This window comes from Ochotona curzoniae, unplaced genomic scaffold (assembly GCF_017591425.1).
Source record: "Ochotona curzoniae isolate NIBS_2020 unplaced genomic scaffold, NIBS_Ocur_1.0 contig_3498, whole genome shotgun sequence".
NCBI lineage: Eukaryota > Metazoa > Chordata > Mammalia > Lagomorpha > Ochotonidae > Ochotona > Ochotona curzoniae.
In genome coordinates, this window is record NW_024465885.1 from 3,614,421 (window position 1) to 3,629,132 (window position 14,712).

At 39.8% G+C, this 14,712-nt stretch overlaps 1 protein-coding gene across 3 annotated transcripts in view; it reads right to left on the reverse strand.

The window, feature by feature from the left end:
• The window catches only part of PHLDB2 (pleckstrin homology like domain family B member 2), a 97,782-nt gene that overhangs the window by 66,314 nt on the left and 16,756 nt on the right, over positions 1 to 14,712 (reverse strand). The window contains exon 2 of one of the 3 annotated variants that reach the window (XM_040980504.1): positions 7,824 to 9,163. In XM_040980504.1, coding sequence (XP_040836438.1) covers positions 7,824 to 9,152 — 1,329 coding nt within the window. In that variant the 5' untranslated portion in view covers positions 9,153 to 9,163. Of the gene's footprint in view, positions 1 to 7,823; positions 9,281 to 14,712 lie in introns of those variants that run through there. The other 2 variants (XM_040980505.1, XM_040980503.1) reach the window with 2 other exon arrangements.

Consider the following 14,712-nt stretch of genomic DNA (forward strand, 5'->3'; position numbering starts at 1 on the left):
TTTACTTATTTTTATTGCAAAGTCAGATATACAGAGAGGAGGAGAGACAGAGAGAAAGATCTTCTGTCCGATGATTAACTCCCCATGCGACTGCAACGGCCAGTGCTGTACTGATCAAAAGCCAGGAGCCAGGAACTTCCTCCAGGTCTGCACATGGATGTAGGGTCCCAAGACTTTGGGCTGTCCTCAACTGCTTTCCCAGGCCACAAGCAGGGAGCTGGATGGGAAGTAAAGCTGCTGAGATTAGAACTGGCGCCCATGTGGGATCCCAGGGTGCGTTTAAGGCGAGGACTTTAGTTGCTAGGTCACTACGCTGGGCCCTCTGAATCACCTCTTACAGTGGCAACACCATCTCCAATTACCTCGAAATAAAGACTTTAACCTCCTGAAGTACTGTCTAATAGGTCATAAGCTACACACTGAGGTGGCTAAAATAAAGGTGTCAATCGAGAAGGTGATTAATGTGTGTTTCTTTTATAATACTTATTTTTTCATTTTTTGATAAATCAATTTTTAAAAATATTTGATGAGCTATTCCCATAGACTTTTTAAAACTGGAGAACAAATCCTTATTATAAGATTTAACCATCATTATTACCAAACCGATTTTCTAATATTTTTAAAAAACAAAGGAGTAGATGGCTTTTAACTTAGATACACAAATAATGAGAACAAATATGAAGATCCCTTTTGCAACAAAAAATAATCAATGGTTCTCCATCACGTACCTCCACTTCCATATTGTTGTTGGTACTGATGTACTCAATTTTCACTCGATTTGTATTTCAAATTTCACCTAGTTGAATCTCATGTATCAGCTTTATTTCTTATTTAAAAACATAACTCATAGAATGATATATCATCCTGAAAGAGAGTGAATCTTCCCCGACAGCTGCATCCATGTCATGCCGGGTCTCTAGTAGTGTAGGATGCCCTCTGCATTCCAACACTTAACTGGGAAACGTTGCATTATGTGAACATTCAGAACATATGTCACTCAAATTCTGAGCAGAGATTTTTAAATGCTTGGCACCATCAAGAGGCAACAGCTTGTATTGCCACTGTGACAAGAACCTCAGGTTTGATCTCAATGGTAGAAAAACCTGCTCTTAACAGCAATTGCCATAGACCACTGTTAAATAAAATAACCCTAAGACCTTAGCTCAGATTTCCTAATGGGAAGACTTCTAGGTTATTACTAAAACTCTTAGTTTTCCTTTTCCATTCTTTGCCCGTCTATCTCTTCAATTGAAGAAAAAGAAAAAAAGGACAACTATTTTCTTGACTCTTGGTTAACTAGGGATTACTGAAAATCCTAATTTTCTAATAATGAATTCCCTGGATGTTTAATGAACATCTGCACATACATCAGCAAAATGCTGTTCAAAGCATACAAAGAGAAAGTCCCTGTTCCTCATGACTCACAGTGATCTGCTGAAAGCTAGTATTTCTTATGAGACCAGTAGTTACAGACTGACTCTTTAGAAACAAAGGGAGGCTGATTACTTAGACAATAGATAGCTAACCTAGGTAGTAGGTAACAGATACTATCATCAGCCTAGTTCTGCAACATTGTGCTAACAGAGGTAATTTCACTCTTTCTTAACCTAAGGAAAATTTAAATTGCACATTGTGTTTGTTAGCCAGATTCTATAACCTTCCCAGTAAGATATGAAAGTGAAAGATCAGGAATGGGAAACAATTTCCTGGCTGTTTCAAACATTACAGCTAAGAAGGCTCATTGGAATAATTCAGTTTAAGACTTTAGGATGAACCAACTGATTGAACAACAACCATTCTAATCCAGAATATTAGAGAACTATCATTTCCAAATATCCCTTTAGGGCCCAGCACAATGGACTAATGGTTGAATCTTCACATTACATCCACCAGGATCCCATGTGAACACCAGTCCATATCCCAGCTGCTCCATTTCCCATCCAGCTCCCTGCTTGTGGCCTGAAAAAGCATTAGAGGATGGCCCACAGCCTTGAGACCCTGCACCTGCATGGGAGACCCAGAGAAGGCTCCTGGCTTTGGATTGGCTCAGCTTGGCCGTAGCCGCTACTTGGGGAGTGAACCAGAGGATGTGAGATCTTTCTGTCTCTCTTCCTCTCTGTAAATCTGCCTTTCAAATAAAAATGAGTAACTCTTAAAAATATTAATATGAAGGTCAAGACATAGCAAACGGAAGGGCCACATAAGGAAGCTGATTCCTTTCAAGCCACAATGTGGCACAATTTTTAGTTCTTAAATTTACCTTCAAAGACTTTGTTCTGGAAAAAAAAAAAGTATGACTAAGCACCAACAGTCTCTTTGCAGTTGTTTGTTTGTTGTGTTATTTTTTGCTCTGTTACACAACCAAACCCTGCTGTCAAGCTTAAATGGCAACGCAGCACAGCTGAGGTGTCAGTATGAATGCCTCCATGTCCAAGTTGCTTTGGGTGATCAGGAGACACAAGGCAATGGAAACAGCAAGAAGCAAATGGAGAAGCCAAACAGAACTGTTAAGTGGAAGAACTTCCAAGAAGGCTCCCTGCCTATGAGTTTTGGAACGTTGCTTTCCTAATTACAAAACTAAGCGATACTAACCTGTTTAACTCTCTGGTTTTCAAAAAATCATCTGCATCTGACCACCATTTAGCAGCTTAGAGAGCACATGGATTTATTTGTTAAAACATCAAAACCCCCTAAACAAGTATGCTCGAGTGAATGTTCCCTTAATTTTCAGAACTATGAAATCTATCACATACTCAAGCACATGCAACAAAAACTCCGACACGCAGCCTTAGTTTTTCTTTGGGTCCTAGAGAGCATCAATTATTGCAAGAGTACTAAAACATTTTAAAGCCAGAAAATGTAACTCATTTTCCATCTTTTTGCTTTTAGGAAAAACTCTTTTTTTCTGGAAGCAGAGAATCTGTCTGTGCTGGTGTATCTGCCTTCCTTGTAAGGTGCTTCCCTGTTACCTGGAACTAAATGCATACCATATAGGAAGCTGAGAAACAGCCCAGAGCACAGAATAAGGAAAGCCAGAAAGAATGCTATAAATGCATACCAAAAAAGTCAAATTATTCTTCTTAAATACAGATGCAATGCTTCCAATATTCAAGTCTGCTACCTAGACAGCCAAGGTCTTAGCTTCTTGCAGATTAACATACTTAAGATATAACATGCTTTTAAAGTAGCTGTAAGAAGAAATCATCTTTCCAACCTCAGAGAAGTGCTGAGTCAGACAGTTACCTATCCACATAACTGCCATGGAAATAGCAGGATGTTCCGGGAAAGAAAGCCAACTTTATCCTTAGGAGATGCACAGTGATAGAAAACTGTACTCCATGGACCTTAGCTATCATGAGGCACCACGGAGTGCAGTGAATGCCAGCAATGCTGTTTCTCAGGCACTGCAATGACCACCAGCTGCCAGGAAAGAACCCACGAAGACTGCTACAATGCAACTCGCGGGAATCCATTGCTTATGCACAATACCATAGATGCTTCTGGCAATAACCCAATGAATGCTTTCAACACTGCTGTTTCTTTTAGTTTTTTATTTCTAAAAACCTAAATTATACTTAAAAATGGATTTTTATACTCTGGAATGTAAGAAGCACTCAAAGGCCATCATTACCTTAGAATTACTGGGAGGTACGCACGTGTCAAATGAGACGAAGAAAAAGACTATCTTAACTACTTTGTAAAGATTTTTTAATGTGTAGAACAGCTAATGCGTCAAACAGTCACTATCCCAGCCCTCCAAAGATAACTTATTCGGTGATGTTCCCTGCTATAAAGTGTGTTCTGTGCAAGGGAATTAAAACGACTGTTGAACAGTCCAAATGGAAGTCCTGAAATCTATAAACTGATTTACACACATTTAATTTGGACTTCATAATTCTTTATTTAGAACATCATAAAGTCAAGTTTTTCATTATCTTGTTTTCTTTTTAAAGATTTATTTTTATTAGAAAGACAGATTTATGGAGAGAAGGAGAAACAGAGAAAAAGATCTTCCTCAACTTGTTTACTCCCTAAATGGCTGCAATGGTCAGCTGATCAGAAACAAGGAGCCAGGAACCTGCTCCAGGTCTCCCACATGGATGCAGAGTTCCAAGGCTTTGGGCCATCTGCTATTGCCTTCCCTGGCCACAAGCAGGGAGCTGGATGGAAAATGGAGCAACCAGGAGATGAACTGGTGCCCATACTGGATCTTGGCTCTAGTGAGGTGAGGATTTAGCCATTGAGTGATCGTGCCAGGCCCTCATATTTTATTTTCAAAAGCATAAAAAGAAAAGACTGGCATAAAGACCAAAGCATAAACAGGCAGCTAAGAGCAAGAAAAAAGGAATATATCGATGTTTATATATTATATATAGATAAATACCTCAAATTGTGTAGCAGTTGGAGATAGTACCGGTACAGAGTAGATATTACCCTTTATTAAGAGATCCCTGGGGTTCCTACTTATGGCTCACTCTTTTGTTAAGAAAATTATGCTGAGTTTTCAAATAAACAGAGAAGAAGTAAAAAAAAATAGAAAAAATTAAATGTTTTATTTACAGAAAAAGATGTTTCTCATAAAAACTACTGACTCAACAACATCTCGTCCCCATTAGAAAGCAAGTTTACACAATGTGAATCCTTACACAAATTAAAGTGACTAAATAATCTGGCTTAAGGAACAGCCATACATCTTTTCGTTGTTTTGTTATTGCATAAAACACAAATTTAATTTCATTTTTAAATATGATCTGGATTTTCTGTATCAAAATTTACTTTGCATGAACTTCTCAAATGTTTTCTATTTACTTATTAAAATATAAAGTTAAGAATATTACCATGAGATAAAGAAAAACATAAAATTTGTATAACTAGGGACCGGTGCAGTAGCCGAGCTGCTAAAGTCCTTGCCTTGACTATGCCAGGATCCCATATGGCTGAAGGTTCTAATCCCAGCCACCTCACTTCCCATTCAGCTCCCTGCTTGTGGCCTAGGAAAGTAATCAAGGAAGGCTCAAAGCCTTGGGACCCCGCACCCAAGTGGTAGACCTGGAAGAGGTTCCTGGCTTTAGATCGGCACAGTGTTGGCCACTGTGGTCGCATGGGGAGTCAATCAACAGACAGAAGATTTTCCTCTCTGTCTCTCCTCCTCTCTGTGTATCTGACTTTCTAATTTAAAAAATCTTTAAAAAATTGTATGTAAATTATGATTGTTACATCTTTTTTTTTACATTCATAGTAATTATGTTCCAGAATGCTTGGGCTTCAACAAAATTCCCATCTCCCAATCAGAAAACATATTTGAAAGAGGACCAGGAAGGACAGAAGCAGAAAGAGGTTTGAACAAAGTAAGCATGATTTATTTGTCTTGACTTGTGATACCTGAAAATGTTAAGTCATCAGGAAGTAATAAAATGGTAAAATTTAGGCAAAGTTTGTACAGTTTTGACCCTTATTCCTGGCATATTTTATGGAGAATGTAATGCATGGCAAGCTCCACATGACAAGCACCCTGGTGATATAAAACTAAGATACAGTTATTTCTGTTGTAATGACAAACTGATCTGAGGAAAATTAGTCTTTGCTTACAAAAGGTAATGAAAGGTTATTCTTCTGAGTCTTATGCCCCAGCAGCAGAGTCTTGGTGCCACCAGAGTAAGTTTCTGGGCTTTGTGCAAACTAGACTATCCTTGTATCTCTAAAATAACAACAGTTCCTCAGTTCGGAGTCACTTGAAGGTCCTTGTTTACTATAAACTAATGTATCATCACTTTGCATAGTATCTAGCCCAATCAAAAGATTCACTGTGCTCAGTTACGCACAATTCTGTACTAATCAAATGACAAAAATCTCCTTTAAGACTTGATTTACTTTCCACGACTCAGCACACCCTAAAACCTTGGGGAAAGGGAGAAAGAAATTCAAGATATTTTATACCTGAACTCTCTTCAGGTTTTCTTGGAGGAATTCTGGACAATTACAAAGATGCGTTCTTCAATCTTACAAAAGCAAAAATATTAGAAATAATAGGTTCCTTTTGGTACGCTCCTTAGTTTTACATGAAATGTATAAGATTTATCAAATCAGATGAGAAGTCTAGTTTGCTCTAAAATGATTTTCTACAGAAAAATGTTAGTATAAATAAAAAAATAGTGTACAGATAATTTACTTTAGAGAAAGATCCTGAATACACGCCAATGCCCTTATTCTCTGTAATGTTCTTAGCTTTCAGGGAAAAACAGAACAGAACCAAACTGATGAAATAAGACCGGTGTTTTATACCCTTTCACAGAATTCTAACTCTAAGTCACACTGACACAGTTTCAGTTCATCATTGAATTAACCACAGCCCCTACTCTTCCCAATCGTCATTCGGTCATCACTTTCCTCCCAAGAATGGGGTTCACATTAGGGACCACAATGTGCCTTTAATCAAAGACGGCAATTTCAGAGCTCACAGAAGGGGCCGCATCATGACACCTGATATCACAAAGAAGTAAGTGACTTAGAGATACAGGCTTCTGAGCTGACACTGCATAAACAATGATGAGACAGAGCTCAGCAACTAAATCACATTTCCAAGATTCCTTTTAGTATAGAAACAGATGAAATAATAAAACCAAATTAATGGCCCAAGATGCACAGGAAAAATAATTAATTAGAATTGATGGTTCTGATAATGGAAATGAAGTTTCTCAAAACAGATATGTTATTGGTATTATTTCTAAGGTTCTTAAAATGACAATTTTTGTCTTAGATAGATGCAAATGATTTCTCCTCACTACAATCTAAATTTTACAATTTTATCGTTCTGTAGGGCTTACTGATTTTGTTTGTGACTAAAAAACATCTGATTCATGCACACTTCCTTAGTAATAACTAAAATAATTCCAATAGTCCTGTAAATAATTCCAATAGTCCTGTACTTTGTAAACTAGCTCCACCATCTTGATGCTTCCATCATCAAGAAAATACTAATCATCTATGAATCAAAATAATTCTTAATGTCTATTCATTCTAAAAGAAAAAAAAGCTTACACATAAAAGAGAATGGAAAATGCAGTTATTTGTTCTCATTCACTAGGCATATTTCTCTGTTTTCTTATTTTCAGCTTGCTATAAAGACAAATTCACTGCCTGATATTCCTTAAGAATTCTCCTGTCTTCTTATTTCCACCATTCTCCCCTTGCAAATATAAATACATTCTAACTGGGGAGAAAAAGCAGTTGAATAAATTCTGCGAGTGCATGTATAGTTTGGAGTGACTGTGTTAGGAGTCACAACGGAAGAGTGTGGGGTGTATATGAACAGTGTAGGGAGGAGATCAGCTCCACCGAGGTAACCTTTGAACTCTGCAGACAACTTGCTACAAATTCATAGCCACAAATTCCCCATGAGTCATGATTTCCCAAACTACTTCTATTGTAACTGCATCCGCTGTTGCGCGTGTTAAACTTGGAGGTATTAGTTATATCCTTCAAGTTTAATGGTGTATGTAATACACATCAGCACTTCCTCAGAGCTTTAAAGAAGGGTTTGTAAGCCTCGTGAGTAAATCCGCAACACTGTCAGCTTTTTCAAGTATAATTCTTACAGGTGAGAGCTGTGCAAAGCAACTAAATTGACAGTAAGCTCCGGAAGACCTGCCAAGTAGCACCGCAAGCCTAATACCAGTGAGCTGGGAAGGATAGGAGGAGGGGGTCCAAGAAGGGGTGGCAGCACACATGGACACACTGCACCTCACAGCAGTCCTTGGAGTCCACTCCAAGGCCGCCCCAGACTCGGCCGCACCAAACAGTGAAGCCATCAGCAAGAAGCTCACCAGTCGCTCCATCTCCTGCTCCCTGAGTCTCTCCTCTCTCTGCCGCCGGTGATAGTCCATGAGGTCTTCGCGCCCGGAAATGGAGCTAATGCTGCTCTTTCGTTCCCGAAGGGGAGGCTGGGGCGTCCCCGAGGCCTGACGGAGGCTGTCCAAATCAGCATCGTCGAACTCAATGGAGCCACAAGAGAAGTTCCTCCTGGCTACAAACAATCTGTCTGGCTCTCCAAGAGGAATCGAGTGGCTGGGACTGGTCCCCGGGAATGAAGCCCTATCAAAGTCATCAGAAGCGCAGGAGGAGGTGGAGGCCAGAAGCATCTTCCGAGCCACACGAGGACTGGCAGGCACGCTGAGGGTGGAACTGACATAAGGATGGCCCTCGGAGGCAGAGGACTTGTAGGGGAGGGCTCCTGAGCTTAAAGAGGAAAAGTTAAGGTAATTGTCGCCGTCTACAATGCCATGAGGTAGATCCTTTTCCCCTAGTTTTGTTCGTTTGGAATTGCCCAGAGAGCTTCTGGGAGGCAAGCTGAGCGGCGTCAGCTGATTCTCTGTGGCTTTGTACAACCTGGGAAGCGACCGGCTGTAGGCTCCCATGTGACTGAGGCCGCCCGAATACTTCCGGGTCCGTAAAGCAGCGCTTTCGGTGGCCAGCTCCCGGTGTCTGCTTGACTTGGGCTGCAGTGTCAGGTTGTCCTGAAGGTTCATTCTCCTGGCTTGCTTTGGGCTTGAAGGCATGCTTGCTGCTCCCGATCTGCTGATGGGAGAGGGCCCGCTGTCATTCAGGGAACCGCCATTCCACATGGTCAGGAGGGAGCCAGATGCCTTCCTGCCTTCCAGCCCTCCGAGAAAGTACACATTGTCATGTGACTTATTCCTCGAGCTATACTTGGAATAGGGAGGCTTCTCGGAGAGTCTCAAGGGCTTCTCACTGTCCCGCCCAGTGTAGTGATCAAAGTCAGCTCTCCCCAGGGCGTATGCACCAGAAGGGGTGCTGAGTAAAGGTGTGGGAGGTTTCATGGACGTACTTTTGTCAGTCCCATCACAGGAGAATGGCTTGCTTGCTTGGATTTTGGCCACAGAGGGACTACTTCTGACACTGGTGCCCAGAGGAGAAGGGCTTCTCTTGGCAGGCACAGGTTGCGAGAGGGTCAGATAGGAGCCAGAATAGTCCCCGTTGGCTTTGAACCTCAGACTGGAAGAGTATTTCCTTGGGCCCAGGCTCTCCATCCCGTTTTGGGAGTCGCTCTCAAGGGGATGTACCGCAACGCCTTCCTCTACACTACCATTTTGTAAATCTTGCTGGCTCTGCATGGGACTATGGTCTGCCATCATTTTGCCAGAATCTGTAAAGAAAAACAGGAGAAAGCTTAATTCAATTAAATAAAAAGGTCTTAAAAAGAAAAGAAAAATCAGCACAAAAGCCTCTGTCCGCCTACATCTGAATAAACACCCTTGTGGTCTGGCCTAATGCAACTTCCACACACAAAATCTATTTTCCCAATAAACCTACTAAACTGAAGAATAAAGAGCACAGATCTGGGATGCTTTTTGTACAAAAGGAAACTCAAGAGAACAACATAGATGTTTTGGAAAAACAAATCTTTACCCCAGGGTCAGGCTGAAAAAGACAATTCCCCTTCAGCATTTAGACCTTGGAGAAACATCTGCTGCACAAGGACCTAGTAAACACCAAGGGGACATGCAAACGACCTCCCTTTAGAAGTCCCTGCAAGAATGATTAACTGCCCAGAAACCATCCTGATAAAATGAAAACTCACATGTTGTAGACAAAGAAAACTTTGTTAGAAACTGTGGCAATTAATGTTTTCAAATACACAGATATTTAAAAAATGAAGCTTTGGTCTGTGAACATATCTTTGAATTGCAAACTATCATTGCAAATGAGAAAGCTTGCGTTACTGACCAAAAAAAAAAATGTATTACCGGCAAATGGGAAACACAGTTTAACATTCTCATTGAATTAATCTATCACTGACTACCCTCCAATCTTAGGGAAGGCAAGACACTCATCATGCCATCTTTGATGTACAAGAAAAATAATACTGAAAATGGTTAGTAATCAATCACACAGAGGCTGTGTAATCGGGTCACAAGTCTAAGGAAGAAGATTATATCTAATATCTCTGTCTTATCTCTAGCCCTCAGAAAGCCCTTGTCCCACAGGTGAGAAACTGAACGAAAACCACAGACTTCCTCATTCCTGCCTAGAAACAGATTTAGGGACCTTTACCCACCCAAACGTACGCAGCCTCCTAAGGAACTGACCCTTATTCACAGCCTGCAGCCAGGACACAGCCTGGCTGCTTCAACTCTGGTGATGGGCTAAGGAGCCAACTGCCAAACAGCCACAGCCTCCTGTAGCAAACTCTGCCTTGGGCTTCTTTCCCTCCAACTCAAACCTGCCCAGATGAATACAAACAAACTTTGTCTGGTGGTATGTGCTCTACTAAAGCTCTCCCTCAGATGTGGCTCCCAGCTGAGACTGGTCCTACCATGTAGCAGGTCCTTCTCTTCTCAGGCACAGTGCCTTTCCTCTCCAAAACGAATGGCCCTTTAGCACTTGTCAGCTTCCACCTTTTCTGACCCTGAGAGTAGCACCAGCCTGGTTTGATGGACATCAAGACAATCTCTTGTCTTCAGTATTCTTTTCCAAACTAACTTCGTCTCTGGTTGGTTGTTCATACCAAAATACCAGCAAGACTTGGCCAACCATCTTAGGCAAATATCTCAGAATTGAGAAAACAAAAATGAATTTGGAGGTCATTACAGTATATATATTTTAATTTTTCAAGAGGCAGAAGGACAGAGGGAGACAGACTTAGATATAACTCCTATTGATGGGTATACTTCCCATATGTCCACACCAGCCAGACTGAAGCCCGCAAGGCAATCCTGGGCCTCCATATGAGTACAGTGACCCAATTACCTGAGCCATTACTTCCACAGTAAGAATTAGTAGGAAGTGAGAACAAGGAGCAGAAATGGGATTCAAAGCAGAGAACTCTGATGTGTAATGTTGGTGTTCCAAGCAGTGGATAACAGCTAGATCAAATACCACACGAGACAGTATTATTTCATATTATAGGAAAACCACTCTAAAAGTGCAACAATAGGGGGAAAGTTGAGAAGCCTACAATATCTTCTCTTTCCTCTATGCCTATTCACATACAACAACAGTAACAATGGGCTAAATGAAGTCACACCAAAAAATTAACAGTGGCCTTATCTAGGTGGTATTACCAATGAATCCTGCTTTACCTATTTCATCCAATTTGACATTTTCTACATTTCATATGATGGATTTGGGTTTATTTTGATAATTAAAAACAAATGCCACTTAGCATAAGATGCAGCAACTTCATTTTTCATTGATTGGACTCTAACTCTTCCTTAATAATTGCCCAGTTTTCAAGCTAGATATCAGTCCCTCAAAATGTTATTTTAAAGAATTCCTTGGTCACACTAACTTAATATGTAAATGGTTGCAAACTAAAATATTTTCTCCCACTTACTTAAAAAAATTTTTTTTTACTTCTATTTTTTAAATTTTATGATACAACTGCATAGGCTCTGGGATTTCCCTTATCCCCTCTGCAAATTCCCTCCCCTCAACTGACTTCCCCCATATTATTACAATAGTATAGACCTTCATAAGCAGTCATAAGTCCATCATTCTGCTATTTAAATGTATCTTGACATTGAGGGTACAGACAGTCCAGCATTGTATTGTCAACATATATCCAACACTTTAACTGGAAGTCCAACCAATTTTTAAAACATATTTACTTTTTTAATTTGAAAGGAAGATTTACAGAGAAAAGGATAGAAAGATCTTCCATCTGCTGATTCACTCCCTAAAATGGCCACAACAGCCAAAGCTGAGCTGATCCAAAGCCAGGAATCAGGGCCTCTCCTGGATCTCCCATGTGGATGCAGGGTACTGAGGACTTGGACCAGCCTCTGTTGCTTTTTCCGGGCCATAAGCAGGAAACTAAATGGGAAGTGTAGCAGCCAGACAGGACATGATGCCCTTATTAAAAGTCAACACTTGAAGGTGGAGGATTAGCCTGTTAAGCCACATGTTGACTTCTATTTTCTCCCTCTTAAATGACTTTAACAAAATGTTAATTGACAATTACCTGCTTTATACTTATTGTATTTGAAATAAAAAAGTACTTATTTAATATAGATGTTCCATATTTCTTTAATATTAAAGAAAACTAATAGTTACCAGAAAACCTGGATATTTTCCAAACATAGCTTAGACAATACTTTCAGTATTCTTGTCTTTAACAATGTAGTTACTAAAGAATTGCCTTATTTTAAGTGATTCTGTCTACTGCATAGAAAAAAGTTTTAGAGACTTCATTCATTGGACAGATATTAAATGCCTATACATATCAGACATGTATTTACATGACAGCTTGCTCACTTAAATTCCAGCCCGCTCTTTGGGAACATAATGGATTTTTTTTCTTCCTCATCCTGGTGACAGAAGGTGTGGGTATATGCCTTGTTTTGCTCAATGAAATACAAAAGAAAATGACTTGTCAGTTTCAAACAGAAGCATCATGAGCCAGAGTATGATTCACCATTTCCCATACCTTTCCTGCAATAACTGATCTCCAGCCAAGTATGAGAAGGCTTGGTGAGCCTAAAACCTGAGGACAGCATGGAACTGCCACCCAAGACTCTCTTCACCCACTAATATCTGAAAGTCAATTGTTAGTATGAAGATGCTAATCTTCATTACAGTTTCTACTAAAAGCAAGGCTCTGAACTTGGCATTAGGATGTATATGATATTAGATTCTAGTTCCTGCCTTTATATGTAGTCCAAAGGAAAGATGCACTTAAGGGAAAATTATTGCTAATAGATATTCCATAGAGGATTGATTGGCGGATCAGTAAAGGAACATACAGCAGGGCTAACTCAGTTAAAGTCACAGTGTTAGGGAGGTACAACAGGAAGAAATGATAGTAATGCCAGCTCCAAGTAGAGAAAAGAATCTCACTGGAATTCTCCAGATGCAGAAAAAAATACTTCCACATCTACAATGTTAATCGTTTAAGAATATAAACAAAATTCCAGGTCCCTGCAGTTATCAGACCACTGCTACATTCAGCAAACATCCTGTCTCTGATAGAATTAGAACTAAAAATGGCACAGGAAAAAGCAAAATTGTTTGCTATAGCATTTTTCCAAAAAAAAAAAAATCTAAAATTGTAACTCTCTGGGGATTAAATGCATTTGATAACCATGCATTACTCTCTCATAATCTTCGAAATTCTTACCTATGCAGGCCTGGGTATGCCTCCCTGGAGACTAGTTTAATTTGGATAATAATCCTTCAGTCAAGAAAAGCACTGGTTATTAGGACTTTAGCTTCAAGGTAATATATATAAAATGGGAAAAAGAACTAAAGTAGAAAGAAAGGGTATTTCTACCATATACAAATACAACATTCTAGAAAGCAGGTCAAAGTAGATGTCATTAAGCTACGTACTGAGTCGAAATTCTGCATTTTAAATATTTACACTTGCAGGACAGAACGGAAAGCTTTAAACATTCATGTCAACACACATAAGTTTAACTTCTGACCTAGTAGTGACAGACATTGATGCCAAATAGGATGATGAAAATTATTAATATATTTTAATCTATTTGCATATGCAAATACAGAACGAAATACTAGCAAGCTTTGTTTGAGCTAAAAAAAAAATGACAGAGTATTACACTACTACAAATTCCTCGCTATCTCACAGTGCACCACTATTAGTCCTACTTTCCCACTCACACACATTTTTCTTAAAAATTAAAAAGTGATCACTGCAGCAGTTTGGTTGGCCAAAAAAAATACAAGCTTAAAATATTCCAAAGTTATACTGGCTGAGAGCAGAGCAGCTTTATAGTCTCTAGGGAAGTAATCAGCAGGACATTTGCAAACACGAAATAAACCACTCTGTGGAACAGCCATGCAATGTTTCTCCACCAGAGATATCTGTAGAAGAATGTTAGAAACGACTTGAGCATTCCAGAGAAAGATAAAGGGATATTCATATTTGCTATCTTGTTTTTTTCAGTTCAATCTTGTTGGGTCTATAAGGATGGATAAAAGGTTGTACACTCCTGATTTATATTAAGGCACAATATGGAATCTATTCATTTTCTTAAGGTCAATTTTTGTTTTTTTGCCATAGCAGAATGACTTCATGAATGTGTTACAGTTTATCTCTTAATAGCACAAATCAGTTCATGCAAACAGCAGGAAATCGGGGGCAGGCATCTAGTACAATGGTTAAGAGCATCTGAGACATCTGCATCCTATATCAAGGCATAATCCAGTTTCCTGCTTATCTGCACCCTGGGAGAGAGCAAGTGATGGCTCAAGTATGCAGGTGCCTCCCACCCACATGGAAGACCAGGAAGGGATCCTGGGTTCTCGATACTGGGCTCCTGGCTTTCATTTGATCCAACCCTGGTTATATGAGGAGCAAACTGGCAAATGTACAATTTTACTTATCCTCTGTATCATTTTTCTTCCAAATAAATAAAAATAATTCAAAGAATCACATTTAAAAGGTAGAAAATCAGCAAGATAGCTGACCTTGCTGACCCCAGGGTCCACAGATGTTGATACCTGTCTCCTTCCCTGCTTCCAGGGTGATCTTTCACCGTGAGTTGTGTTCTCAAGAATGGAGGGGCCTAGAATTTGGAAAGGCATCAGCAATCCAAAGGAGACATGGGTAATACGGAACTCTGAATTAATCTTAGAGTGTGTCAGAGTAAAGAGAGAGTGGAACACAATGGAGAAGTCTGAGGTTAATTCCCTAGGCAATGAAGGAGAGGTGCGACTGCAGGCAGAACAGAC